At 44.0% G+C, this 27,602-nt stretch overlaps 13 protein-coding genes across 13 annotated transcripts; 7 read left to right on the top strand and 6 right to left on the bottom strand.

Moving 5' to 3' along the window:
* Positions 1–1,367: 1,367 nt before the first annotated feature.
* PUMCH_003845 (uncharacterized protein) lies at positions 1,368–2,636 on the top strand (the record flags this gene model as incomplete). The annotated part of the gene is made up of 1 exon (XM_063022802.1): positions 1,368–2,636. The coding sequence occupies one exon, from the start codon at positions 1,368–1,370 to the stop codon at positions 2,634–2,636; it is 1,269 nt and encodes a 422-aa protein (XP_062878872.1).
* A 1,177-nt stretch (positions 2,637–3,813) lies between these two features.
* On the bottom strand, positions 3,814–4,689 carry PUMCH_003844 (uncharacterized protein; the record flags this gene model as incomplete). Its single annotated transcript, XM_063022801.1, has 1 exon — positions 3,814–4,689. One exon carries the CDS (start codon positions 4,687–4,689, stop codon positions 3,814–3,816), a length of 876 nt encoding a protein of 291 aa, XP_062878871.1.
* Positions 4,690–5,210: 521 nt separating this feature from the next.
* On the bottom strand, positions 5,211–6,212 carry PUMCH_003843 (uncharacterized protein; the record flags this gene model as incomplete). The annotated part of the gene is made up of 1 exon (XM_063022800.1): positions 5,211–6,212. One exon carries the CDS (start codon positions 6,210–6,212, stop codon positions 5,211–5,213), a length of 1,002 nt encoding a protein of 333 aa, XP_062878870.1.
* A 1,174-nt stretch (positions 6,213–7,386) lies between these two features.
* On the top strand, positions 7,387–9,162 carry PUMCH_003842 (uncharacterized protein; the record flags this gene model as incomplete). The annotated part of the gene is made up of 1 exon (XM_063022799.1): positions 7,387–9,162. The coding sequence occupies one exon, from the start codon at positions 7,387–7,389 to the stop codon at positions 9,160–9,162; it is 1,776 nt and encodes a 591-aa protein (XP_062878869.1).
* Positions 9,163–9,273: 111 nt separating this feature from the next.
* Positions 9,274–10,185, bottom strand: PUMCH_003841 (uncharacterized protein; the record flags this gene model as incomplete). Its single annotated transcript, XM_063022798.1, has 1 exon — positions 9,274–10,185. One exon carries the CDS (start codon positions 10,183–10,185, stop codon positions 9,274–9,276), a length of 912 nt encoding a protein of 303 aa, XP_062878868.1.
* Positions 10,186–12,252: 2,067 nt separating this feature from the next.
* On the top strand, positions 12,253–13,026 carry PUMCH_003840 (uncharacterized protein; the record flags this gene model as incomplete). Its single annotated transcript, XM_063022797.1, has 1 exon — positions 12,253–13,026. One exon carries the CDS (start codon positions 12,253–12,255, stop codon positions 13,024–13,026), a length of 774 nt encoding a protein of 257 aa, XP_062878867.1.
* Positions 13,027–13,383: 357 nt separating this feature from the next.
* On the bottom strand, positions 13,384–13,854 carry PUMCH_003839 (uncharacterized protein; the record flags this gene model as incomplete). Its single annotated transcript, XM_063022796.1, has 1 exon — positions 13,384–13,854. The coding sequence occupies one exon, from the start codon at positions 13,852–13,854 to the stop codon at positions 13,384–13,386; it is 471 nt and encodes a 156-aa protein (XP_062878866.1).
* Positions 13,855–14,674: 820 nt separating this feature from the next.
* Positions 14,675–15,784, bottom strand: PUMCH_003838 (uncharacterized protein; the record flags this gene model as incomplete). Its single annotated transcript, XM_063022795.1, has 1 exon — positions 14,675–15,784. The coding sequence occupies one exon, from the start codon at positions 15,782–15,784 to the stop codon at positions 14,675–14,677; it is 1,110 nt and encodes a 369-aa protein (XP_062878865.1).
* A 1,057-nt stretch (positions 15,785–16,841) lies between these two features.
* PUMCH_003837 (uncharacterized protein) lies at positions 16,842–17,993 on the bottom strand (the record flags this gene model as incomplete). The annotated part of the gene is made up of 1 exon (XM_063022794.1): positions 16,842–17,993. One exon carries the CDS (start codon positions 17,991–17,993, stop codon positions 16,842–16,844), a length of 1,152 nt encoding a protein of 383 aa, XP_062878864.1.
* Positions 17,994–19,856: 1,863 nt separating this feature from the next.
* On the top strand, positions 19,857–21,575 carry PUMCH_003836 (uncharacterized protein; the record flags this gene model as incomplete). Its single annotated transcript, XM_063022793.1, has 1 exon — positions 19,857–21,575. One exon carries the CDS (start codon positions 19,857–19,859, stop codon positions 21,573–21,575), a length of 1,719 nt encoding a protein of 572 aa, XP_062878863.1.
* A 451-nt stretch (positions 21,576–22,026) lies between these two features.
* Positions 22,027–24,495, top strand: PUMCH_003835 (uncharacterized protein; the record flags this gene model as incomplete). The annotated part of the gene is made up of 1 exon (XM_063022792.1): positions 22,027–24,495. One exon carries the CDS (start codon positions 22,027–22,029, stop codon positions 24,493–24,495), a length of 2,469 nt encoding a protein of 822 aa, XP_062878862.1.
* Positions 24,496–25,448: 953 nt separating this feature from the next.
* Positions 25,449–26,297, top strand: PUMCH_003834 (uncharacterized protein; the record flags this gene model as incomplete). Its single annotated transcript, XM_063022791.1, has 1 exon — positions 25,449–26,297. The coding sequence occupies one exon, from the start codon at positions 25,449–25,451 to the stop codon at positions 26,295–26,297; it is 849 nt and encodes a 282-aa protein (XP_062878861.1).
* Positions 26,298–26,946: 649 nt separating this feature from the next.
* Positions 26,947–27,582, top strand: PUMCH_003833 (uncharacterized protein; the record flags this gene model as incomplete). Its single annotated transcript, XM_063022790.1, has 1 exon — positions 26,947–27,582. The coding sequence occupies one exon, from the start codon at positions 26,947–26,949 to the stop codon at positions 27,580–27,582; it is 636 nt and encodes a 211-aa protein (XP_062878860.1).
* Between the last annotated feature and the right edge of the window lie 20 nt (positions 27,583–27,602).

Genomic DNA, 27,602 nt, shown 5'->3' with positions numbered 1-27,602 from the left:
AGACGTTCGAGGCGAGTCTTAGGAAACGTGTTACGCTTGGGGCGCAGTGGGGGAAGAAAGATGGCATGAGCGCAGTACTAGCCTCAAATGATGGTGCGTTTCCAAACTGGAGCTACCATGTCATGACACTTTTGCTCATCGCTTCTACACGGCTTTTCACGTCAAAGATTGCTCGATCTTGGAAATCGAACAAAGATTACGCTCCGATGTGAAACATACATCCGTCATAACCAGCAATTGAGATTGACTTGTGCTTGACGTTTGAAGCTTCTTCTGTGGAGTGTGCTTGGCTGCGTCCAAAACGGGACCAAAAAGGTACCAATGCGGACGGCGGCTAAAATTTAGAGACGCAGGGGCATGAAATCCTGCATGTGCATTGTGCCAAAAGCCACTCATATTGGTTCGCAGTCTTCGCAAGAACTGAGAAATAGGAGACGGTACATCAAACCATTTAATCCCAAAGCATACAATTATTCTGAATTCGGAGAAAATGGAGTCGTTGCCAGGGAAAATAGGGCATTTCGCCACATCCTGTGCCCCCTTATTTGTTGCTACGCAGCACATATAGTTAGAGCTAGGTACATTTGCAGCCAGGCAAACCGACACAAACCCACGGAAACACGTCAGATATAGACCGGTGGCTCGTTCAATTTTACGAGATGCAATCCACCAATCGGATCTAGGCAGATGCTCCCTGCTTGCAGGTTTTTGCCGTCCCGTTTTGCTGTCAATGTCACCTGCTGGACTTATTGCCGGATTTGACTGCGAAGCACTAGTGGTGCACTACGCGCGGCGCCTACAGTACCACCAGCTCATTGACGAACCTTAAATCCGTACAAGATACTTATATCAAAAGCCTGGTCCTTTTTTGCTTTTTCTTACAATCATTTTCATTTTTCTGCATAACTCTTGTGACCTTTCCTCCCGAGCTCTCGCTCCAAGCTTTACATTAGACGATCTCACTCTAGAGCAAATCTAGAATTGGGACAACCAAAAGCTATATCTTTCAGTTTCTGTTTTTCGGTTTCGAAGTAAAACGCACGATTATACCCTCGTTTATCCCGCAATCAATCTTTCCGCACAGCGAGATCCCTCTATATTACCACCTTGAACGATAGGAATCATCTTAACATCATATCGTTCTAGGAAAACGAGAACATAACTAAGAAGCAAAAAGAAAAGTATTTATACCATAGCAAACATATTGGAGCTAGTTTGACTGGATTCTTGAAATCAAAGCCTTCCACTCATTGTTCTTCTCACCTCTGTTTCAGATTATAGAGAGAGGCTGCAAGTTGACCTTTGCCCCAAAACCCAGTTGTATTTCGAAGACCAACGAATTAAATAATACCCCGGACTTCGAAGAAATGCTGGGGCCATTCTTTCCTACTGCTCAGACGCACAGAGGCTCTATCCATAGTCTAGACTATGAAAGACCAATTTCAGACTCATATGTACCTTTAGATGAACATTTGGCTGTGCAATTAAGCAGCTCAATGAATAGCATGTATTTACGCTCACCGATGGGCTATCAGGGCGCAGGATTTGGAGACCAAAGCCCGTATTACTCCAACCAAGATGATCTCCTACCGATATCCACGAACATGAGCAGCGCTAGACATGTTTCTCCAGAATTATGGACGAGTCCCAAATTTTCTGAACCATCAAAAATTGCGACTTACTTCAATCCCTCTTACTTCGCTGAACCTCTCCCCATGGAACCTATCACTCCTCTAACTGGGCCGAACCATTCCAGAAGTAGAAGTGAGTATTCGGTTCCGTATATCGATGTGGGCCAGTCTGCAGCAATATCTCGACTGCAATCACAGCCTTTCAAAATTTCTATGCCTCCTCATAGGAGGCCAATCAATCTAGATACCAATGCCGCCGCAAGCATTAATTATATTCCCAAAGACCAATTGATATCAGAAGCAACAGCAAGGCCGGCTTTCGTCTCGACTTTGTATGACCAAAGTGGTCTTGCAATGCTGGCTGCCCAGCCTTCTCATCACACACCCCTAGTGCCACCAAACGTCGACAGAACATACCCAACCATATCAGTTGATCTTGAGCTACAACAATTGCTAGATGAAGACCCTTTTCATAATCCGAATGCCGAAGACCCTTGGAAGTTTGTCAAGGTTGACGATCTCGACGAAAATTTGTCTGATCTCCTTGCTCTCGATAATTCGCTTCCTCAAACTAAGATTAGAAGTCCTCCAGAACCTAGGCGCAAGTCTGTGACAATCCTCAGTCCTCTTAGAGTAAGCAATACCCAATCTCCTTCCTCCGTAGTGCTGGGAGGCTCTCCTAGAAGTCGGAGACGGAGTAGCTTGTTTGAACATCTGGAAGCACTCATGGGCCCGCTCTTCTCAATGGCCGATTGTTCAAACGAATTTCACTTGACTAGCAACATATCTTTTCAGGACGAAACAGCGGAAGTGCAGAAGCGCCACAGTATCACGGGGTCAATGAAGAAAAAGTCGAGTACAAAATCTCACAAACATTCGTCCAAGCCTCTGCTCAGTAAACCAAAGATACCACCCAATCTCGGCAAGGCGGCTCTGGCTAAGACAGCACGTATTCTCAAGGACATGGAAGCTGGATTACTGTCATTCCAACTCCCAACGAAGTAATCGTTACAAAGATAGAATTCTTATATTCGGGCAGTTTTTGTACTATTTTAGATACCATAATGTTAGATTTCGTACAATTATTGAGCTTTTATTCAGAACTAAGACCAGTGACTTTGTAGTTCATCGTATTAAGTGTGTGTGTGTGTGTTTTTTCACGCCGATTAATTTGGATTTATTGATTTTGTGCTGGCAAAGAGTTGTCATTGAAACAAAATTGACCATCGTCTTGGTTGGACACGTTGCGTTCTGATGACCTTTCTTCACTTAACGACAATATGAAGAGAACTCTCCATTATGGAAAGAGCATTTAGAGGCATGCATTTCATCTCTCATGTATCATTTCTCTTGAGTTCTCTGCTCCTAAAACGCAATGCTGGGTCTACAGTAACTCATTTGAATATCTATTCACTATGAACTATTGATACATTACAAGTCCTTCTTTCTAGGAATGTACTCTGGGTTCAGAACTGGCTCTTTTCTGTACTTACGGCTAAAGCTGTAAAGGCCCTCGTTGTTGTAGGACCACACGGTCAAACCAACAGGAATGACACCCATGAAGAACAAGTTTGCAAGGGCAGAACGGGTCTTGAAACGGAAGTAGTGGCCCATCTTCTCCTTGGCGACGTTGAACCGCTCATAGGCGGGGTCTGGTTTCAAGGTGGCAGCCATGGTGGTGTTGTTGGTGATGTAGGTAATGGGTTAAGATGTAATTGGTCAATGAGTCTGGGGAAACAAAGTCGGAGGTCAAGTCATGGCTTTAAGGCATTTAATGAATAGCAAACAAAGGGGAAATGATAGAAAGATTTTCGCTATTTTTTTTTAATGAGGCATAGTGTTCTTGCTACGGCTTATTCGATTTCTTTGGCCCGGAAGACAATAGATGATAGGGAGAAATACTGAGACTTTAAAAGATATAAAAATAAATCTCTGTAGAAGAATCTCTTTTTTGTGTTGACTTCCTGTCGTTTCAATTATTTGTGTCATTTACGATAAATCGTCTTCGACTATTCGAATCATCTACGAAGCCATATCTAAGACACGATTAAGTGGGAAAGCTTTGAAAGATAAAACTTTCTCAGTCATACTCACGATTCTCTTCTTCTACAATCGCATTCAATGTTTAAAATTTACATTTATAGTCCCAATCCGCCGTTGTCCCAAATAATATACAATGACCTTAGTGGTATTTGTCCAGCTGACGCGCATTTTTGCGAGCCTGCAAAATCCCGATTTTCTCCAAAAGCATATGAGTTTTGTCTTCGATGTAGACATCTCTAGGCGTGGAACGAAACCGCACCTCTGTTGGATCAGGTGCGCCTGAAGATCCCATCACCTTGTTGTTAAGCGCGAGAACTTGTTTCACAACCTCATTCACTTGCGTTAGAAGATAGTAAACGTTTTCGTTCATAGGATCCAAGTTGTCTCGTAATTTTTCAACCATGTCTGGTGTAAGCTTCGTGTTGGCATGTGCTGACAACAAGCCCTCGACGCAACGTTTGTACTGACTGAGAGACTTGACTATTGTCTTTGCTTTTGCCAATTGCGCTTGCAATATTTTGCGGAGATGGAGTTCTAGATTTATTTTGCCCACTAGGTTTTTGAGTTGTATATCTTCTTCTCTAGATCCCAACCTCGTCTGATCTAGCATGTCTAAGTGCTCATGATGTTTCAAACGAATCCAGCCTCCGTCTACAAGGTCATGGGGAATAGTAAGAATATTTCGTAGCGTGTAGAGTTCGAACTTATCGAAATTTTTGTCCAAGTTGGAATGGCATAAAGTATCGAACAGAACCAAGCCAGCTTCGATTTCGTGAAGAGAAAATAATTTGTTCTGGTTCTCGAACTCTTTCTCTTTCTCGTTCAGTAGTTCGTCTTCACCTTTTAGCGCCTTAAGCTGGTTGTTTCGTTGCCGTTGTAGATAATCTGAGAGTCCGACCAATGCTTTCTGCATGATTTCATTGACGGCGTTAATTACCTCGTCAATGAGCGTGATTGGCGGGAATCCCATGTGTTCGGTGAGAACAGACATGACTCTATAGTCGCCTGAACTCATGTTTGTTTTGGTGTTGTATGTGTGTTATTGTTCTCTCTAACTGTATAGCTATATGCATTGCTGAAGATCTGGGGAACCACCAAACTTGGAGGAAACAAGAGAGAACTAATTTCATTCAATCAATATTTTTCTGAAGATAAGAAATTGATTCAATTTGTTATACGTCAAGTACTCTGTTATTCTCAAGACGTATTCAAGGTTCTACGACTTGGTACGTGAATGGTTCAAGGTGTCAATGCTTGGATCCATTGTTTGGTGCTCCATCAAGGGCCTCCTAGAAGTTTATCGAGGTATTGAAATCATGTACAATTGAATTGAAAAGCTTGATAATTGTTGGCATCATACCCTCTTTCAAGCTATACCACTACTAACCAATTCAAGAACTTGTGGATAAATCTTATGGATATTTAGTCAGTACTTACAGAATTCTACGTGCCAAATAGAAAATTGAACTCTGCTTCAGAACTGCAGCCGTATCCCCTTCTCATAGTTCAAACCGTATGTTTATTAATATACAACCATTACACCAAGGAAGCAGTCAACTTTCTCTCGATAGCAAAACTCTTGATCAATTCCTCGTCACACTGCTTCAAGATATCGTCGGCAAACTCATCGATAGCGCGCGAGTAAAGAGTGTTATTGAGTCTAGAGGGACCAGTGGGCAACTTGAAGATCTGCTTCCACTCCTCGGTATCAAGCTCGGGCTCGCCGACCTTGGCTCTCTCAAAGTTCTCGGCCTTTCTGGCTTGCTTCCATTGGAGAATCTTGGTGTGCTCTTTCTGTAATTGTCTTTGATAGTAGTTGAAGTTTGTCTGATCGAAGTTGTAGGAGTCGATTTGGGTGTACAAGTTCTCCAACAATTGAGTGGTGATGTTAGTGTTAGCGTTGAAGTTCAAGCTGTCTGGAGCACTGGTCTCGACGGTGCTGGCGTTGTCTACCAAGAACAAGTTCACCAAATGTTGGTTGTGAATTTCGACCTTGAGTTCCTCAAAGATGTTAAGGAAAGACAACTTGTTCTCCTCCAAGTCCTTGGTCTTCCACTGACCTTGAATGTAAGTGGAAAGGAAGTTTTGAGACAATCTCATGGCCTTCAATTGGACCTCCTTGCCGATAGATGCCATGTTGTGGATCAAGATAAAAGCGTTCTTGTTGACCAACTGCTGTTGAGCAACAGCCTCCACGAGTTGGGGACTCACAAAGTTGCCGGAAATGGTAGACTGGAACCAGCCAAGGAACTCTACACCTTCATCCAAGCTCTGCAAGGCGTCCAAGATCTCCTTCTGGTACTTGTTACCACCGCGGGAGCGTAAAGAGCCGCCCTCGTATTGGTCTGGGTAAGGGAAGGGGTATGCATGCGAGACAGTGACCTGTTGTTGGTCTTCGAATCCCAAAAGGGAACCAGAGTAGAGCGAAGGGTAGTTTTCGGAGGTGTGTCTAACAATAGACAACAAGACACTTCCCTCCAAGATGACAGTCGACACAGTCGGAGGCTCAGGGGCCTTGGTGGTTTTTCTGGTGGACATTTGGTGGTTTCTACTATAGCGATATAGAAAATTTTCAGGTATGGGAGACACCCGTACCTCCGGTGCTTGTGGTATCAAGAAGAACGAATCTAAAAAGATTAGACATTCGAAGAAATTTCATGAGACAGTCGGAGGCAAATGGTTTTATTAATTTTAATCTGATATTTCAACTCAGTGATGCATTGCCATTCTCTTGGTCTGAGATGTATGTATGACTACAGCTCGAAGTAGAGATCGGAGTTGGATCTACTTGACGGCTTAAAATGAAGAATCACAATTCATTTGGAGAAATTTTAGTGACTTCCAAAGTAGGAGAGGTCGGTCACATCCTTTTTCGAGAGCATTGTTTAGCTATTCGAGAGATTACACTACCAATACGAAGACGAATTTAGCCTTCGAATGGTCAAAAATTATTAGGAGATAGCATCTGGGTTACTTCTTATGTCAGATCCGGGGCGTGTGGAAATCTAATTTCAAAAAGTATTTGTTTGGCCTTTCATGCTTCGTGTCTTATGTAAAGTAATTTGCAACCATTCAAATGGTGATAAAGTAATTAATGAAAACTTAGAAATTGATCTGAATCAGGAAGTTAAAACATGCCAGCAGATGTTATTGCAGCCTCACGAATTTGTATTAGTGGCAACCTTCATCATAGTTCAGAGTCTACTCTGACAGAGTATCGTTGATGTGACCCACAGAAGGAAAAGTTGAGCTCATTGAATGGTTGAAACAGAATCTGAAGAAGCCGTCTCCGTTCTTCTTGAAATTCTGCACCTGTTTCCTCACACTCTCGTCACCATATTTATACGATTCACCATCGCAATCACTAACGCTTCTACAACACTATCCATCTCAGTCGACCTTACATTTCTTTAATCGTAAAAAATTACATAAGGAATTTCAGTAGTCTTAATACAGCATCCCCCTCTACACTTATCCATGTGCTCTAGCTTGGACAATGCAAACGACGAGCCAAAGGAAGATCGTTCAAACAATTTCATCTCATCGAAATTCACCAACTAAGTAACTAGAAAATTAACACGCAATTTTCCCGCATTCGTTCACATTTTTGTCCTCCAGATTACCTGTACAGATCCACTTCTGTACTGACTCACATACCCTACCCCGAACCTCTATCTCACTTTCTCATCTGAAAATTTTATCCCCAACCACCATGTCCGACCCCGTAGCAGAAGTCGCGCAACAAGCCGCCAAGTTATACTTGGACGAGGCCACCGGCGAGCAAGTTTCCAAAACCGAATTGAAGAAGAGACAAAAGGTCAGACAGTTGGAGGCCAAGAAGGCCGAGAAGGCTGCTGCCAACGCCAACAAGCAGCCTCCTAAGAAGAAGGACAACATGGCCGACTTGAACCCTAACCAGTACTACGACATCCGTTCTCGTCAGGTCGAGGAGTACAGAAAGGCCAACGAGAAGGACTCATCTGCCTTCAACCCATACCCTCACAAGTACCACAGAACCTTGACTGTTCCTGAGTTTGCTACCAAGTACGCCGAGTTGAAGAGAGGTGAGACCTTGCCAGATGTCGAGGTCAAGCTCACTGGTCGTATCATGACCAAGAGAGAGTCCGGATCCAAGCTTCGTTTCTACGTGTTGAAGGGTGATGGTATTCAGATCCAGATCATGGCCCAGGCCCAAGACGCCGAGCTGTTGGAGGCCTACGAGAAGGAGCACGACAACTTGAGAAGAGGTGACATCATCGGTGTCACTGGTTACCCAGGTAGAACTTCGCCAGCTAAGGGTGGTGAGGGTGAAGTGTCTGTGTTCGCCAAGTCTATCCAATTGTTGACCCCATGTTTGCACATGTTGCCAACCGAGCATTACGGTTTCAAGGACCAAGAGGCTCGTTACAGAAAGCGTTACTTGGACTTGATTGTCAACGATGACGTTAGAGAGAGATTTAAGGTCAGATCTGCCATCATCTCTTACATCCGTAGATTCTTGGATAACAGAGACTTCGTCGAGGTCGAGACCCCAATTTTGAACGTCATTGCTGGTGGTGCCACTGCCAAGCCATTCATCACCCACCACAACGATTTGGACATGCAAATGTACATGAGAATTGCTCCTGAGTTGTTCTTGAAGGAGTTGGTCGTTGGTGGTATGGACAGAGTTTACGAAATCGGTCGTCAATTCAGAAATGAGGGTATTGACATGACCCACAACCCTGAATTCACCACCTGTGAGTTCTATCAGGCTTACGCTGACGTCTACGACTTGATGGACATGACCGAGTTGTTGTTCTCCGAGATGGTCAAGGACATCACTGGTGACTACAAGATCACTTACCACGCTGACGGCCCAGACAAGGAGCCAATGACCTTGGACTTCTCTAGACCATGGAAGAGAGTTAACATGATTGAGGAGTTGGAGAAGGTTTACAACGTTAAGTTCCCAGCTGGAGATGAGTTGCACACCGAGGCCACTGGTAAGTTCTTGAAGCAAATCCTCATTGACAACAAGCTTGACTGTTCTCCACCATTGACTAACGCTAGAATGTTGGACAAATTGGTCGGAGAGCTCGAGGATGCTTCGATCAACCCAACTTTCATTTTCGGTCACCCACAAATGATGTCTCCATTGGCTAAGAAGCACAGAGACATTCCTGGTTTGTGTGAGCGTTTCGAGGTTTTCGTTGCTACCAAGGAGATCTGTAATGCATACACTGAGTTGAACGACCCATTCGACCAAAGAGCTAGATTCGAGGAACAAGCTAGACAGAAGGACCAAGGTGATGACGAGGCCCAGATGGTCGATGAGGTCTTCTGTAACGCTTTGGAGTACGGTTTGCCACCAACCGCCGGTTGGGGATGTGGTATCGACAGATTGGCCATGTTCTTGACTAACTCCAACACTATCAGAGAGGTTTTGTTGTTCCCAACCTTGAAGCCAGATGCCTTGGTTAAGGGTGATGAGGCTCCACAAGCTTAATTTTGTAATTCCTAATAGAGAACCATTACATGTAAGTCGAATTTATTTGGTAGTGAATCATTTCGTGAGATTTGATCCGTTTCTGTGTAGTATGTATTTGGGTTCCAATATTTAAGATTTCCTCTGCATCTCTCCCTTTCTTTTCAACTCCAATGCTTTCTTGTAGGGTGGAGCAGTAGGCATTTGCACCGGCTCTAAATTCCGCTTTCTCTCGTTCGTATTCAAGACATATGTCGCATCGGAGTCACCATCTTCCAAATCACCGCAGGCAACAAATCTGGCAATACTTCTTTCTTCTGCATCTGGAAATTCCATATCATTTCCAATGTAGCTTTTACCGATTTGTGCATCCTCAAAAAACTCTTCAGTAGACTTCGTGAGATCTAGTTCCGGTTTCCAGTTAGGTCTTGGGCGGTATCCCTGACACACAATAAAGGCCTCTAAAGAAGTTCCGCGCGAGGACCGGGGCTTTGCACAAACTACTGATTCGAACAAGTAACTGAATTGACTGTAGAGAAGATCAATGTCTCTCCCACGGAAAATCTTAGCGACAAAGGTTCCTCCTGGTCGGAGAATACAAGTGGTGAGTTGCAAAGCACAGAGAACCAACTGCGCCTGGATATATTCATCCAAATCGTGGAGACCAGTGACATCAGGGGCTCCATCACTACACACAAAGTCAGCAGGTTCACCTCCAAACAATTGTAGAATTTTCAGAAGTGTCTTTGGGTGGGTGATATCTGCCTGAAGACAAGTGACACCATCAATCGGAGTCATTGGTTGCAAATCAACAGCCACAATCTTCGCTCGGTCTGTTTCATCGGTATCTTTGTTGAGTTCTTTGCTAAGAACCTGAGACCACGATCCCGGAGCAGCACAGAGATCTACCACACGTTTAACGCCGGAAAAGATGCCGAACTCTTCATTGATTTGAAGAAGTTTGAATGCGGATCTCGCACGGTAGCCTTCTTCTTTTGCACGACGATAGTAGAGATCTCGCTTATCCTTACTAGCTTTTCCCATATTGGATGTGTAATTCTATAGAGAAAGCGGCGTAGATAAGAATAGTTTTGGGCTAGTTTTCGCTAATGGCCTAGAATCGAAGCACGCAGTTTAGTTGGATGTGAGATTTGTGTTAGAACTGAGATCATTAGAAACAGTCCGCGAAGAGGTGAGAATACATGAAACCAAACAAGTAGCAAATTTTGAATGTTGAAGCCATCAGGAATCAAAAGATAATTAATATGCTGTTTTTCGTAAATTCTTCGTTTCGATGTTTTTGTGGCCGTTTTCATTTTTGTCTTTTTCTTTGTAATCGCTGATGAAATTGGATTTTAAAAATCAGGCTTGTTTCAACTTGACAAATTCGAACGAAATGTCAGTTCACTGAGCATGTAACCATCGTAATTTCTAAATAGATTTTAATTTCTTGCTATCTTCGTTTCAATTTGTTTCGGTTTGTGAACTTATGACATCGGAGTTCGAGGACTTTTACATAAGCTATCCTAGCGATTCTTCAAAAAAATCCAAAACCGCAAAAAATACTAGTAAAAGCGTAAACCCACTATCTTTTCTTGCTGCTAGATAGTTAGTCTTCCCCTTTAGAATATGTTTCAATTTGATTGTAGTCCCCAAAGTTTGCTAAAGTATCTCCAGGGAGACTCATTATCGTGGCCAGAAGGAGTCGCCGTAATATTCATGTGTATAATTAAGATCATTATACTCATTAAACCTGTGTCACTCAATTGATGAAGTCAATGACTAGGTTTTGTTGCAAACCGAATAATGGGGACTTTATAGGAATTACAAGATCTTAAAATTCAATATAATAGAGAACTCCAAGAAGAGAGTCCTTGTTGAGTAACGAGAAAAAATGATACTGACTGAAGAACCAGAGAATAAATGCGGTTTCGATCCATAAACTTGAAGACAATGTTTGGGATTTCTATCAGCTTCTCAGGCTGTAGCTCTCGTTTCTCGAAAACGCTAAACCAAGATCTATGAAGTGTCTGGCTGAAATGACGAACATTTTATCAGACTGAAATTCTTTACAATGACTTTGAATTGTAGGCACAAGAGTTAGGAAATTCCACTCCCACTCTGGCGAACGAGCGAACGAAGATATACATGAGATTCATTCTTAGAGCAGCTCAAACTTCCAAGGGAGAGAATATCATAAAGAAAAATTGGACATTAATCATGATATAGAAATAGAATCAAAGCATTAGTTTTGGATCTTGAGTAGCATCACAGATCTTCTACACGTTTTTTGGTAGTTGGGCTAAGATTTTTCACTTCGCAAGACAAAAACTCAGAAAGTATTCAACCTGTATTCAGACAAAATACAAAATCAATTTAAAATTGCCGAAACTCACAGAAGAAACTGTTCTCCAAATAATACAATACATTCATTCAAGAACCAAAGACTACCTGCAGTACGATTAGATAAGACGAACAATCAAAATTCAAAATCTCAGAGGAAAGGATTTGGCATCTGGTTTTTCCAATATATGAGTTTATTTCTCATAACTTATTGTGTCTCCTTCCAATCCGAACCAGAGTTTGTGTCGCTCGAACTCAGTAGAACAAGAAAAAGCAAGTTGCTTGATGACCCTAGCTTGACACAAAACCGATTTCAAGTGAATAAATTCATACACAAAAGCTCAATTAGATGTGACTTCGCTCTGTTGTAAATCTGCAAAGCAATGCTGTGCCAGTAGAGCAGAGTCTTGCCTTCGTACTCTGAGGGTAACGAGCAAGCAATTAGCAGTCAAAATGAAGCGCTGGAAGGGCGAGCTGTCTAAGAAGTAAATTTTATATTATATGTGTTTCTTTGCGAAGGAAGCATTTAAGCAAGCATCATACCGTTTGGTTGTTGTGTGTGCTCAACGCTTACTACAGAAGTACACCAGGAAACCCAAAAAACACCAAAACCAATTTACGAATGTTAAGACATGTCAAAAATATATCGATAATTTTAGCTCAACTTACGGCAAAACCAGTTGATTCTCCACAACTCAAAAAGACATTTGTCACGTGACCACTTACTTGTACTGAAAAATTGTTCTAACAATCCCACTCCAGTCGACCATGCTTTCTCGCTTCACAGGCCTGCGGGCAGTCGTCCGTCTCTTCTCTGGAAGTGCACGCTATAGCACAGAGGCACAGACGGCCTCCAAAAAATTCCTCTCGCCCGATCAATATGTCGCCAAACAGGCCGAGAAGACGGTTCAAAATGAAGAGTTCCTAGACTCCTTATTGGCCGCTGACTTCGAGTACAAGCCACTTATAATCAACAGCAACGCTCCCAAGAACAAAAGACAGGAACCCATTCCGCTCAATGTGGAGTTGTTGCAGTACAAGCCATTGCGTCTTCCACAAACACATGGCCACAAAGTCGCCGAACTTTCATTCAAGGGCTACGACAGCGATGACTTGTTGAGAGCATCTGACTTCGCTGCCAGAGCTGCTTTCTATTTGGGTATTCCCTGCTCAAAGATCGAGGTTCTTAAACCTGAGAAGAGATTATATACCGTCATCAGATCGCCTTTCGCTCAAGCAAAGTCCAAGGAGAATTGGTGGAGAGTCACTCATCGTCAAGAGCTTGTGGCTTATGACGCTAACCCAGAAGTCATCGACTTGTGGATCTCCTACATCAACAAGAACGCTATTGAAGGTGTTAAATACGAAGCTCAGATACATACCCAGGAGCTGACTGCCTTTGACAAGGAGCTCAGTGAGTTGACTGCAGAGGACATCAAGTTGCCAGAGGCTTACACTCATGCTTCTGCAGACCCAGTGTCAAATAGAGTGCAAGAGTTGTTGAAGTCGGATGAGTTTAAGAAGGCTTTGGAGGAGAAATAATGTACATAGTAATCGGTAAAAGGTACGAATTGTAGGTTTCATTTTATCGTGGTCATTTTGGCGTTTAAGAAAGAGATTTGCGTGAGAACAACAGTGTTCTTGGTCTTCATATCTTCACCTATGGAAAAACAACGGTGCCTCGGCTAAAAACATAACATTAAATACAAAAACAAACATAATATTGAGACGAAGATCGTTGACAGTCTCGTCTAAAATGCAACATGTCATGATCACACATGTGCCCATTACTCCAAAACACCCTTCGCCATTGAACTAAACAAGAAAACCCATTTTTATAATTCCCCAGACCCTGTTGCCCAACAATCATTGTGAACAAACTGAAACGGGCAAAATTCTCTAGCCATACAAGTCCCATCCCTCCTCCTCCTCGTCAGCGTCATCCTCGTCGCCGAGTGCTTCCCGTGCAAGTCTTGTCTCTTCGTCCAATCTCTTTTTCCTGGTCAGAGCGACATCTTTCACATTGAAGCGGCACATAGGACACGTGGAGTGCAATTTCAACCATGGCGCTATGCAATCCATGTCGTAGATGTGCTCCTTCTTGGAACCATTTTGCACACGACATGGAAGCTTTACCAATAACGGGTACTCATTTTCTGAGAACTTGTTGGTGCAAATTGGGCATTCTGCCAGTTCAGGAAGCGAGGCCACATCCACACGCTCCAAATTATCAAGAAACTCGTCGTCAACTCCCTCTTGAGTCTTGAAATTGACCTCCGAAAGCGCCAGGAGAAACTCAGATATTGTCAGGCTACCTTCGCCCGCATCCAACATCTCGAGGGCCAGCTCAAATAGCTCTCTACCGCTCATGCGGTTGCCATTCACTTGGAGGGTCGTGCTTAAGAGAGTGTTAATTACTGTGGAAAGTGTCTGGGATGCGCCTTCCTCAGGTATGTCCTCATTGCGCAAGATATTGTGGTCGTCTTTGGTTAGTTCTATACATTTGAATTCTTTCGAGCCTGTTCATATGCTGTATACGTACCTTCGTAAGTAGTCATTCTTTAGGGGTAATTGATGGCGTGATGAGAACAAAAGATGTGGTGGTGTAGATATCTATGGTTTCAATGTATGAGTTGTGTTGTAAAATAATAAATTTTTGCAGAATGAAATTGCCTGATTCTGTGTTCGTTTTGGGTATCTATTGGTGCACTTTTTTCCTATTTTTTATTCAGATTTCGGAGAAGAAGACTTATCGCGGTTGGCAGATAAGACTGGACCAAAAATGACAGGATGTGGTCCAAAAAAGAAATTAAAAGTTGCCCGAAAAAGGCGAGGAATCAATCGGAAATTAACAGGGTTTAGAATTTGTGATAAGTTACACTATTTGATATTTATGAAAAAATATTTCATTGGAATGGCGCAAATGAAAATCACGATACCTTCGAAGCCAGGAGATACTGGGCTTGGCTCAAGGGAACAACGTTTTATTGTTGCCAATAAAATGAAAATGAGACAATTTTTTTCTCTCTTAGACTATAGTATTTCTTAAGATGGAGGCCCGGGTATTGAATAGTTTTAATAGGGGTTGATTCAGCTTTCATGGGTGAGTATGATGATACGTCTCAAATGTAATGAGTTCAACTACAAATTGCCGTCGAAGTCCTATAAACCCAATCTATTATCCTATATACTAATCCATCTTTTCCAAATTGTCCATTTCATCGAGCTCCTCATTTTCGTCAATCCCTTCCGCCGTCTCAAACCCGTAAGAAACACTCGTGCGTGTTCTTGATGCACCTTGAGTGTTAGATAACACAAAGTACGAGTCGGAGTCTGAGTTAAGATACAATGGCGTCATCGGCATGTCTTCGATGGGAGTTTGAACAGGGTTCAAGATTGGCGAATCACTGCCCTTCCTTTGAATGTCAATATGCTTAGAGGTCAGATGGAGGGAGCCCTGTTTTTCCTGGATATTTAGGGTGCCTCCGATTGAATTGATTTGGTGCAAGCCTACAAATTGGTTAGCAGAACTCTTGTACTTGCCTAGAGAGTTCGAGATTCTAGGCGGCGTCTGCGAGTTCAACCAAAATCCAGATGGAGAGTTCGCGACCGATACGGGGTCAAGACTGGGAGATGATGGAGTAAACACAGACGACAAGTTCCGTTTTAAAGGAATGTTTTGCGGACTGGTGATCGATGCAAACTCCGACCCACTAGGGATTCCTGGTGAAGTCATTTTTTGGTAGGGTTGTAGTCTCTGTTGGCCCAAATGATTGAATGAGTTGCGCGACCGTAGGTTGGAGAAAGAGTTCCCCCTTTCGATGCTGGTGGGAGTAAATGTCTGAGGGACAAGTTTGTTGTGGTTAAAATGCAAATCTATGTAATTGGGAGGGTTCCCAGTCACGTTGCTGAAATTGGACAATGCAGAGACCATATTGGTGGTACTACTATTGCCATTTGTGCCATGGGCATTGTTGCTGAGAGACAATAATGATATGGTGGATGATGACGGGAGCATGCGTCCCTCAGAGTCTTTACCAACCGAAGTGGCCAAAAGCGAAGGCTCGGGATGATCATCTCGGAGGTGGCTCAAGTCGATGTTGGCCAAAAGCAGCGGCGAGGGCGGCTCGTTTTCATGCATCGAGCCTTCACTAGCCAACGACTTCGAAAGAAGCGATTTGGTCGAGAACGGCTCAATTTTGGGCGATATGCTGTCCTGTGGGCTCAACCGCGGCGACCCGAGAGTCAAGTCGTCGAGCTTAGCATGTATACTACTAGTTGTGAAGCGCAGAGCCATCATTTATCAGATAAAGAAACCCGGTGGACTTGGCGGTCCTGTTATGTTCCAACGATTATGTGTCCCTCAAAAACAGATGTAAAATTCAGAAAACTCTGAACAGCTCCGTGTCACTCCGAACGGTAACTTTTCACTCCACCAGTTTTTTTTTTTCGTGACTAGACCAGTTCTCAATAAGCAGCCAGGTCCAGGTACAAATAGGAGGAGACTAGCGCAGCTGTTTCCCTTTTTTAAAAGACGTTTTCCGGTCAACCGATGAACAGCAAAGATTTTGCTCTACAAGTGTTTTTCGTATGGACTGAAGAAGTGAGGTGTATTGGAAAGTTTGGGGATAGACCTGTGACACGATGGACTGCAGGCGGCGAGATAAGGTGAGGAGATAGTAGAGGCGTTAAGGCGACAGAAGAGGAGGACCGTACAGTCTGCAGGAGCGATATCTGTTTTGGAACAAATTCCAAAGTGCGAGTTTCGACCTTTGGCTGGAGTTTTTAAAGTTTACGATGACAGCGCTCGTCATTGTTTGCTGGTGTTCATAGAGCAAGACTGGTAGAGCACTGTCTATCGGGAGTGCATGGCGGCTGCAACTGAAATGGAATGCACGGGTGCGTCGTGCCAGCAGTTTTGCAACAAAATCCAAGGAGCCAAATGAGAATCTTTGTTCCGGGTATCTTTATTGAGTGCATTTGGTAGGATTTTGGTGTTCGAGTTCATATGGTGTTTTATTTGGGATGGTATGTGTATCTACTTCAGCGGATGGTTATGAGCTTTTCGAGACTGCGAGTCAAATTGACTTCTTGGTGACTAGTCAATTTGAATAGACAGATAAGACGACAGCATCCGGGGAAATGCGCAAATAAGCTATCATCAATTATTGTAAATTCGGGCAATTTTCGTATTTCATGATTTTCGACGTTGTATACTTGAGATAGGCACTAGCTCTTACAGAGGCGACGAAAAATATCAGAATGCTAGTAGTATGCTAAGTCTCATATTAATATTATTATTATCTATTACTTTGGCCGAGTAGAAGGTCTCTCGTCACAATTGAACCGCTAAAAGCTTAAGCTTGAGCTGAACCTTGGGCTTGAGCCTCAATTTGGGCCTGGGACTCACCCTTTCTGAAACTCTTCATTGGCTTCAATCCCCAACGAGCAAGCATGGCGGTGTCCTCATCCCAACCGTTGCAGGCAGTGGTCAACATCTGCTCACCGGTAAATATAGCATTGCAGCCAGCCATGAAACAGAGGAATTGCTCGTTTTCTCTCATGGTGTAACGTCCAGCAGCCAAACGAATAATTGACTCGGGCATGATAAGTCTAGCAGTAGCAATGGTACGGAGGATAGAGTCGAACTTAAGCTTTTTCTCGGAGTCACGAGGAAGGTTGGAAAGCTCCTCGGCCATGGGCGTACCCTTGATAGGCACCAATCTGTTAATAGGCAAGGACTCGGGGTGTGTGTCCATGGTAGCCAAGGTGTGAAGGAAACCAACGTGGTCATCCTCAGTCTCACCAAGACCCAAAATACCACCAGTGCATGCTTTAAGACCAGCCTTCTGAACATTCTTGATGGTTTGCAAACGGTCCTCGTAGCTTCTGGTGGAAATGACGTTAGGGTAGTGCTCAGGGGAGGTGTCGATGTTGTGGTTGTAAGCAGTCAAACCAGACTCCTTAAGCTGCTTAGCTTGGTCTTCGTTGACCATTCCCAAGGTGACACAGGTCTCCATGTTCAACTCGTCATTGATGTACTTAACCATCTCACCAATTTTCTTCAATCCGGACTTTCTACCGTTCATGTCTCTCCAGGCTGCACCCATACAGAAACGGGTAGATCCATTCTCCTTGGCCTTAATGGCAGCTGCCTTGACTGTCTCCAAGTCAACCATCTTCTCAGCCTTGGTACCAGTGTCATAACGGGACGACTGAGAGCAGTATTTACAGTCCTCAGTACATCCTCCAGACTTGATGTTGAGCAAAGTACACAATTGCACCTCCGTTGGGTCATGGTGCTTTCTGTGTTGAAGGTGAGCGTTGAACAAGAGGTCCATCAAAGGAGTCTTGTAAATAGCCTTGATTTCTTCTCTGGTCCAGTCATTGCGGGCCTCACCGAGAAGAGCAGCATTGGCAGCAGATAATTGGGAACCAGCGTTGACAGAAGTGGCAGTGGCTGCAAATGCCACTCTTGAGGTACCGAATCTTCTAACTAAGGAAAGCATTCGAAATGTAGTACTTATTTGGCCTGATTTAGCAAGGATTGAAGCTAGAGATGGTTAGATCGGGAAATTGCCTATTTGGAGAGTTGGCGTATTGACCCAAAAAAAAATAGTCTGTTACAGGGGTGCATTGCAGGACTAATCAACCGGATATTACTGGTTCTCGAAACCCACGAGTCACTTGAGTCAGGTCGGAACGGCCGGAGTACTGCACCCTCGGAATCGCGAGTCATTTGAGTCAGCCGCGACAAATAGGCCCTCAAGCAGGACAGGATTCAGTACAAAGAGGGTTCGCGGCAGCTTCCAAATAGTCACGTGATGCCACCAAGGGCACATGCCCTTCAACTATGGAGGACACAGACCTGTGCATCCCGCGCCGGCCCCAGTCCATCTAAGAGTGGAAAATTTGTTCTCAACCCCTACACACATCTTTAACAATGGCTCCAATCGTATGTATCACCTAAAGTTAACGTTCGACACATATCACCGTTCACGGGTTCATCAGTTTTACTCAGTCACCGCTATTTAGTAAGTCAGTTAGCCCGTGTAGGGTAGCTATGCTGTCATCTATCGATCTTTTTTCGATAGATATCAAAAGTGCAGTAGGCTAACCAATACAGACCACCAAGAACGCTCAAGTCGCTAAGAAGTTCGTTGTTGACACCTCCGCTCCAGTGGACAACGGTGTCTTCGACCAAGAGGCTTACATCAAGTACTTGGTTGAGCACATCAAGGTCGACGGTATTGTCGGTAACTTGGGTGAGACCACCACCGTCACCGAGGACGGCTCCAAGGTCATTGTTGTGTCCACCGCTAAGTTCTCCGGTAAGTACTTGAAGTACTTGACCAAGAGATACTTGAAGAAGAACCAGCTCAGAGACTGGATCAGATTCGTCTCCACCAGAAAGAACCAATACCAATTGCAGTTCTACTCTATTGCTGAGGACGAGGAGGACGAAGAGTAAATGCTCTCGCTGAATAGTCTGTAGTATAGGGATAGGTAATATAATATTAGTTTGAACTCTCAATAGGCACACCCAAGTGAAAAGTAGATGCAATAAGAAGTTTCGAAAATTTTAGGGAAGTATGTTGGACATGATGATAGAGTCTAATTTGTTATAGTATTCCTAGTCACTTGATTCCATCGTTAAAACTTTCCCAGTGAATACCTCATGACGAGAATCCGAATTGAATTTACGAGATCAGAGTGCCAGGGCTCAACCGAGCAGCATGCACTCAAATTGCTCAAGGAAGCCGCTAGTCCATAAAATTATCGGGTGAAGTCGGTCCCCATTCGCTGAGGTCAGGCCATATTTAATCTTACAAATCATCCGGCGTTTGGCTGCAAATTTTGCAGCAAACAGAAGCTGCATTGAAAGGTTGACAGGCGTTTGGTCCAAGGCAATGACCCAAGCGGAAATGACGAAATATATCCCGAATTTCGCTCAATGGTCTCCGCTCCGAATTGTTATTCTTTTTTCTGGGACATGTCCCATTGGTCCTCCAGATCCGGCAAGATGTGTCATACATTGAACCAGGCCTAATTAGGCACAGATGCCCGACACTAAAGATCAAGACCAAGCGATCCGATGATCTAGAGAAAGTAGAATATATTCTTCGTAAATTTTTCAATCAACCTATTTTTTTTTATTTTCTCCTATTTCAGTTTCTCAGTCCAAACTCAACTGAAAACTGGTCTCTGCTCTAATCGCTCTTTCTTTCTGTCGTTTGTGTCTCAGCGCCTATATCCGACCTGCAAAATTATTCCCCTACACAGTATATAAAAGCAGACGTCCCCTCCATACTACCTCTTAAATACCAAGGCGTAGGTCGAATTCTTTTCTGCCACAAAACTAACATCTGAAAATGGAGGCTCTCGCTCGTGCATCCGTCACCGTCTGTCCCTTTGTGCGGTCCCAGTCCGTAAAGGCGCTTCGCCAAATCTCTTTGGTGGAACAAGCAAAAGCATGCCCTTTTGCAGGCACCGCTTTGACTGTTCGGGAATATTCTTCTTCTTCCAATGTGCGTAAGGCTTCTGCCGTGCCACTTTCAACCTTCAAGTCTGACGCTACCGGTCACTACTCGTTGACTGGCAAACAGTTGGCTGAGGACCAAGTGACTGTGAACCCTGCTTTTGCTGCAGAGAAGGGGTCCAACGAGTCGCTGTTTGATTACTCTGGTTTTTTGTCCTCTGAGCTTCACAAGAAAAGACAGGACAAGTCCTACCGTTACTTCAACAACATCAACCGTTTGGCCCATGAGTTCCCCCGTGCGCACTTGGCCGAGGAACAGAAGAAAGTGACCGTTTGGTGCGCTAATGACTACTTGGGAATGGGTAACAATCAGAAAGTCTTGGATGCCATGAAGGAGACTTTGGATACCTACGGAGCTGGTGCTGGTGGTACCAGAAATATTGCGGGCCATAACCAGCATGCAATCAGATTGGAGGCCGAACTCGCTGCTTTGCACAAGCACGAGGCATCCTTGGTTTTTAGTTCGTGTTTCGTGGCCAACGATGCGGTTCTTTCTCTTATGGGCCAGAAAATGAAGGACTTGGTCATCTTCTCTGACGAGCTCAACCATGCCTCCATGATCCAGGGTATCCGTAACTCCCGCGCCAAGAAGGAGATCTGGAAGCATAATGATTTGGCCGATTTGGAGCGCAGATTGGCTCAGTACCCAAAGTCTACTCCTAAGCTTATTGCTTTTGAGTCTGTGTACTCCATGTGTGGTTCCGTTGCTCCAATCGAGGCCATCTGCGATTTGGCCGACAAGTATGGCGCTCTTACGTTTTTGGATGAGGTTCACGCTGTTGGTATGTATGGTCCTCATGGTGCTGGTGTGGCCGAGCATTTGGACTTTGAGGAGCATTTGCGCGCCGGTATCAACAATATCCGTGCTGACTCTGTCATGAACAGAATTGATATGGTCACTGGTACCTTGGGTAAAGCTTACGGTGTTGTCGGTGGCTACATCACTGGTAAGCGTGACATGATCGATTGGTTCAGATCGTACGCTGCAGGTTTCATTTTCACCACCTCTTTGCCTCCTGCCGTCATGGCCGGTGCTTCTGTCTCGATCAGACATCAAAGAGCCACTATTTCCGACCGTGTGGCTCAACAAAAGAACACCCGTTATGTCAAGTCTAACATGAGTGACTTGGGACTTCCAGTTATTCCAAATCCTTCTCATATTGTGCCTGTTCTTGTTGGAAACGCCCGTGATGCTCGTTTGGCCTCGGACATGTTGTTGCAAAAACACAACATCTACGTGCAAGCCATTAACTTCCCAACTGTTCCTATTGGACAAGAACGTTTGAGAATCACTGCTACTCCAGGACATGGACCCGAGTTTGCCAATGAGTTGATCGATGCTGTCGACAGTGTGTTCAAGGAACTCGACTTGCCTAGAGTGTCCGACTGGGCTGCATCTGGTGGCCTTTGTGGTGTTGGATCCTCCGAAGCACAGATTGACGCGAACGTGTGGACCGACGCCCAATTGAAGTTGACTGACAAGGACTTGAACCCCAACGTCATCGAGCCTGAGATTGCACCAAACGTTGTCAGCTCTGGTGTTCCTTTGTAAATTGCCTATGGGAGAGAACGTCCATAGCAGCTATGAACTCTGGACATCTCAAAATTATGCTTTTAGTATAGACAATGAACATAGAAACAATCAAAGTATATGCCCTCTTCACATTACAAGATCACATAACAATATTGTTAAAGAGCGTATGCACTGATTTACGTAAAAGCATGGGAGTGTTCGCATTGACACACTTCACTCACTAACTAAGCAACAGACTACATGTAAGTTTATCGGACTATAACGCATAAAAATCCAAAATAAAGAAGCAATTGAAAATTTCCAAAGCAAAAAATCGCCGATCGCGGAATTTTGTCCAACTGAAAAAGGTCTATGCTCATCTTCTCTACTGCTCCAGTATCCCCCAATCCTACCCTCATCGCTCCTCCACATTTCAGACGCGAATCATAACATCGGTGGTAAACATAACAACATAGATTAGGCACCAATTATGGCCCAAATAAATACACAGCTCACACGGCTATATTTGCAGCGACTAGTCAGTGCGCTAGTTCCCCCAGAATGTGACTTGGAATTCATACAAGGCCTTGTCAATGATATAATTCAGAATCGAGCTCATCACACAACAAGACCATTGAATGAGATTCTAGACGAATACAGAGCAAACTTCAACTCTCTGGGCAAACATGAAATATGGCGGGATTTTCAACGGACTGTTGATTTGCTCATCAATGCCTCACTGCCAGAGTATGTGGCCGATTATTTGTCTTTTGCCAGACAACTTATGCCCCAAGAGCCGGCTCAACGGGTGTCAGATGAGAAGGCAGCTAATTTTACCAGGAATTCGAGCCCAATCATGTCAGATAGGGTGCGTGGATTAGAGTCACGAACCATGGCCGAGGTATCGCAGCCATATGTTCCCGACTTGGATCCTAAACTCTTTGCAACGCTTCTGTTGGCTTTGACTGGGCAGGAAACCGAGTTCTTATTGTTTCTGAACGAGCCAATTGCTGTAACTATACTGCCGTCTTTGCATATAGGCACTGGTTCGACTGCATTATTAACAGATATCTTAGAAGCGGGTCTTCTATTCAGGGGTCTTTCCATTTACATCGACTCTACAAAAGGCGGCACCAGATCCCCTATCAAAGCAGCATTTATTCGGTTCATCGAATCCTACCTCCTACGATATGCAAATGAGATCGATGCTCTCTTTCAGAAACTGCCTGACTCTTTAATTCAGATCCTAAACTCGGTTCAGCCTCATACTAAGTTTCTCAGACTACTTTCATACCTCAAAAGCAACTATACTGAGACAAATGGATTTCTCTTGCTTTCGAAAGCCTACGATCTCTCTCAATTCGGGGATCCCGAGGTGGCACAATTCTCTACTCAGCTCTTCCACGAAGTCGTCAAGCCATATTATCAATACATAGAGCACTGGGTGATCAAAGGCGAACTCATCGACGAGAATGGTGAATTCTTTGTGTATTTTGACAAGGCTGAGAATCATGTGAACGACATTATTCGCATAAATCCCAAGCTACTTCCGAAGTTTTTACAATTCGAGGAAGCTACCCACGATAAAATACTCCATATAGGAAAGACTCTCATTTTTCTTGACAAGTATTGCAAAGAACTCGCATATATCAACGGTTACGTTTCGAGATATTACCACTTCATTTTCAAAGTTCACGCAGGTATGGCAACAATGAAGAAGGCGACGTCTCAATTAATGATTTCTACGCAGTATGAGGAACTTACTAATTTTTTTGCAGCAGTCATACAATCCAAAATGCATCTTTTTCTGCATCTTTTCAACTTGAAACAGATTATGTTTTCCGAAGCAGGAGATTTCGTCGATACTATCAGCCAGCAAGGGCATTCAATGTTTAGTGAGCCTGCTGCATATCTTACCCCGAGTCGATTGTCAGATCTCTTAATTAATTCCATTTCTTCTTCGAGTGTGAAGAATTTGCCAACACAATATCTAGATCGAATTGACGCCAGAATCCTTGATCTCAGCCACGGCACGATTGGTTGGGATGTGTTCACCTTAGAATACAAGATATCCGAGATTCTGGTTGATGCTCTTCTCAATTACCGCAACCAACTAACTGAATACCTTCGTTTATTCAACTTTTTATGGGGACTCAGACACTTCACATTCCTACTTCAACAGAATTTCCTTCAGTTCCAACGCTTGAACAAAAGCGAACTCCACACAATCCGGTCACAAATCAAATCTACTCGCGAGCGGCCTAACAATTTCATCGGGATACGGGCAAGATGGATCTTAAGTTCAGTCAAAAAAATCGATTTGTTCCGTCACAAAATCTTGATGGTACTTTACGCAATATTGCACTACGTATCTGAGGACTTGATAGAAAAGAGCTTTTACGAGGAGATTGTGAAAAAGATGTTTCGTCTGCGTTCTGTCGCCGAGAGCACTTCAAAAGGAGGACAGGTCCAAGATCTACCCATCCTCAATCAAGCTTTCAGGAAGTCTTGTCTAGATTCAAAAAGTCTTTTGGGCTGCGAAGTTTTACCTCGGATCATACATAATGTGAATGACTGTACCATGGATGATATCCTTAGAAGCCATCGGGATTATTTCCGTGCCATCACGGGAAGCAAGCTCTTGCGTGAGAACATGCGTGGGAAATCCAGTGGAGAATCTTTGGTCGATCAAGTTTATGGCTTCCTCGAGGTGTCATTTTCGTTTGTTCAAGCTTGCGACCAATTCGAGGCGCAACTCACACAAATGGTGACACTTCTTAAGATGGAATCTCTGGCGAATGCCGATGACGAGATGGATGAAAACTTCCGGCGGCTAGAATCACTCATGCATATTATCTACAGGGAAGTCTACTTCGAAAGATTCATCCCAAAGTTGGATGTATTTCGCCGGGACCTCCGACAAGAACCAGATCTTCGGGAACTCAGTAAATCTTTATAGGATGAATACAAAGCGGAATACTTGAACTGTGTACATTTCTACGCATTTCTGAGACAACATGTTTTCACCATTAAATGAGCTTAAGTGATGGCACTCTCGGTGGTGGGATATCTACTCGAGAGCAACAACAATCTTCCGCCAGAATCAACCTTATTTTTAATTTAAGTGAAAGACTTGAAATTCTTAATGTTTGTATTCAGAGTATACTTTTAAGCTAATAGAGTCACATCTTGCTCCTCAAATTCACTGTCTACTACGGCACATTTCACCACTAGACCGGGACATACTGTCTCAGATACTTACCCGGGCCGAAAATCACAGGAAATTGAACATGAAACGAAATTCCATAAACTCTTGCTTCTGCTGAAATCTCTTTGTGCAGTTGAGCATTTTTACGAACTACACTTTGTCATTGGCTGCTGTTCCTGGAACGGCTGCAACTTTTTTAAGCCCCCCAAGTCCGGTCCCACCGGTCCTGCAGATACTCTATTTGTCCCACCACCCCCGCAGGCTACACCACACGATTATGCGCAAAAATGACCTCCAAAATTGACCGGAGTAGAAAATTTATCATATTGAGAGTCCTAATAAAGGTTTGTTGTTTTAAATTCCACCATATATCTGGTGCAAGTGCCGTTTCCCCTACTCCGAACAAGCAAGATTGTCCTGTCTACAGATCGAGGTGGGTTTCAACTGCCAGTCCGATTGACCGAGGATTTATCCAGGCAAGTCTGCAGGACAGTTCCCCAGTTTTTAGCACGTCAACTTTTCACAGTATATAAAGGGGCAGTATCCTCGTCAATTCTGCTTTACAAACTTTTCTATACTCGCAAGTATATTCATCAAAGTCTCTTCTCCACAAAAGGCAATCTAGCAATACAAATCTAGATCACCGCACCCCTATTTATTGCAAGGTTTCCATCAACAAGATATCAACAAAAATTCAAGACAACATGGATGAAACCGACAGTGTCCTCGTCGAGAACGTCAAATCCTTTGCCTCGGGTGGATTCGGTGGTATTTGCGCCGTTTTGACCGGTCATCCATTTGATTTGGTGAAAGTCAGATTGCAGACTGGTGTTTACAACTCCACCTCTGAATGTATCAAAAAGACTCTTGCTACCGATGGTTTGAAGGGTTTCTACAGAGGTGTTTTGCCTCCATTGTTGGGTGTCACGCCGATGTTTGCCGTGTCTTTCTGGGGTTACGATGTGGGTAAGAAGATCGTCACGAGCTACACTGGCAGAAAGGCCGAGGACTTCACCATTGCAGACATCTCCACTGCTGGTTTCCTCTCTGCTATTCCTACCACCGGTGTGGCCGCACCATTCGAAAGAGTCAAGGTGATGATGCAGGTGCAAAAGGGCGGCAAGAGCTCTATGGCATCCGTGATTGGTGAAATGTACCGTACCGGAGGTCTCAGATCCATCTTCAAGGGTTCCGCCGCTACCTTGGCTAGAGATGGTCCCGGTTCCGCTCTTTACTTTGCAACCTACGAGTATGTCAAGGAGAAATTGTCTTCTCCAGGCGAGAACTTGTCGTTGTTTGCCATTTCTGTTGCTGGTGGTTCCGCAGGTGTAGCCATGTGGCTTGGTGTGTTCCCAATTGACACCATCAAGTCTACTCAACAGTCTTCCAATGTTAGTATTTCTATTGCTACTGCCACCAAGAACATCTATAAGAAGGGAGGTATCAAGGGCTTCTTCCCAGGTGTGGGTCCTGCTTTGGCCCGTTCTTTCCCAGCCAACGCTGCCACTTTTGTGGGTGTTGAGTTGGCTAAGGACTTCTTGGAGAAGCTCTAGACGCTGGGTAGAGCAGAATTTGCTTAGCCTGGGCTTTCGTTCAATTCCCTTTCTTATCTATTTATTCTCTGAAGTCGGAGTGTATCTATTCACAATGCATTATTTATTACTACAATCTTAGAATCTTTAGCGAGGTCATTTCTGTCATCTATTTTCTACTTCAACAAATTAGCTTCTTAAAAATTGAGCTCATTGTTATGTCTTCAGAAAATTTTTTCGTACATGTGCTTGTATCTCATTCATCTTCTTCATTGGACTCTATATTGGATCGAATGCCAGCCTCCCATGCGTAACAGTAACTAATTTCGAGAAAATAGCAATTTTTAAACACCTAAAACTATTCAAACTCAATTTCTTGTCAATTAATCATTAACGCTTTAAAAAATTTGCCAGCCGCTTACACCCACTATCCTTCTCCTACTATCGTAACTCTAATTATCCTTTATCTCTAAACCGTGCCGCGCACTACCGCGTGGTCAATACCGGCTCTCACCCATATTGAATCAATCCACATCTACAATCCACACTTAGCCGCAATGTCGTTGACCGATGACCAAGTATGTACCTCCTCAAGGCCAATTCGATGCCCTACTTTTAAACACATATCGCCAGTATTGCTAACACCCAGGTAAATGCCGAACTTCGCAAGATGAAAGCTTTCATCGAGAAAGAGGCCCAAGAAAAAGCCAAGGAGATCCGTGTCAAGGCTGATGAGGAGTACGAGATCGAGAAGTCATCGATTGTTCGCTCCGAGACCGCAGCCATCGACGCCGCCCACGAACAGAAATTGAAGAAGGCTGCATTGGCTCAGCAAATCACCAAATCCACTATTGGTAACAAGACCCGGTTGAGAATCTTATCTGAGAAGGAGAAGGTTTTGGAGGACATTTTCAGCGATGCTGAGGAGGCTTTGAAGGCCTTGACTGCCAAGGAGGCCGAGTACAAGCCTATTTTGGAAGGCTTGATTGAGGAAGGTTTGTATGCCCTCATGGAGGACACCGTGACTATTCGTGTGAGAAAGAGCGACACCAAGGTTGCTGAGAGTGCTGCTGAGACCGCAGCCAAGAACTTCGCCGAGAAGGCCAACTTTTCTGTAGACATTTCCATTGCTGAAGACGCTTTGGACAGCAACAGCGCTGGAGGCGTTGTGCTCCGCAACAAGAGCGGCAAGATCGAGGTTGACAACACCTTGGAGGCACGCTTGAAGTTGTTGTCTGAGCAAGCCTTGCCAGGTGTGCGTTTGGAGTTGTTCGGTCCCTCCGAGTCGAGAAAGTTCTTCGACTAATTCAGTTCATTAGAATAAAT

Source organism: Australozyma saopauloensis, chromosome 4 (assembly GCF_035610405.1).
Source record: "Australozyma saopauloensis chromosome 4, complete sequence".
Taxonomy (NCBI): Eukaryota; Fungi; Ascomycota; class Pichiomycetes; order Serinales; family Metschnikowiaceae; genus Australozyma; species Australozyma saopauloensis.
This window is presented reverse-complemented; position numbering and strand designations above follow the sequence as displayed.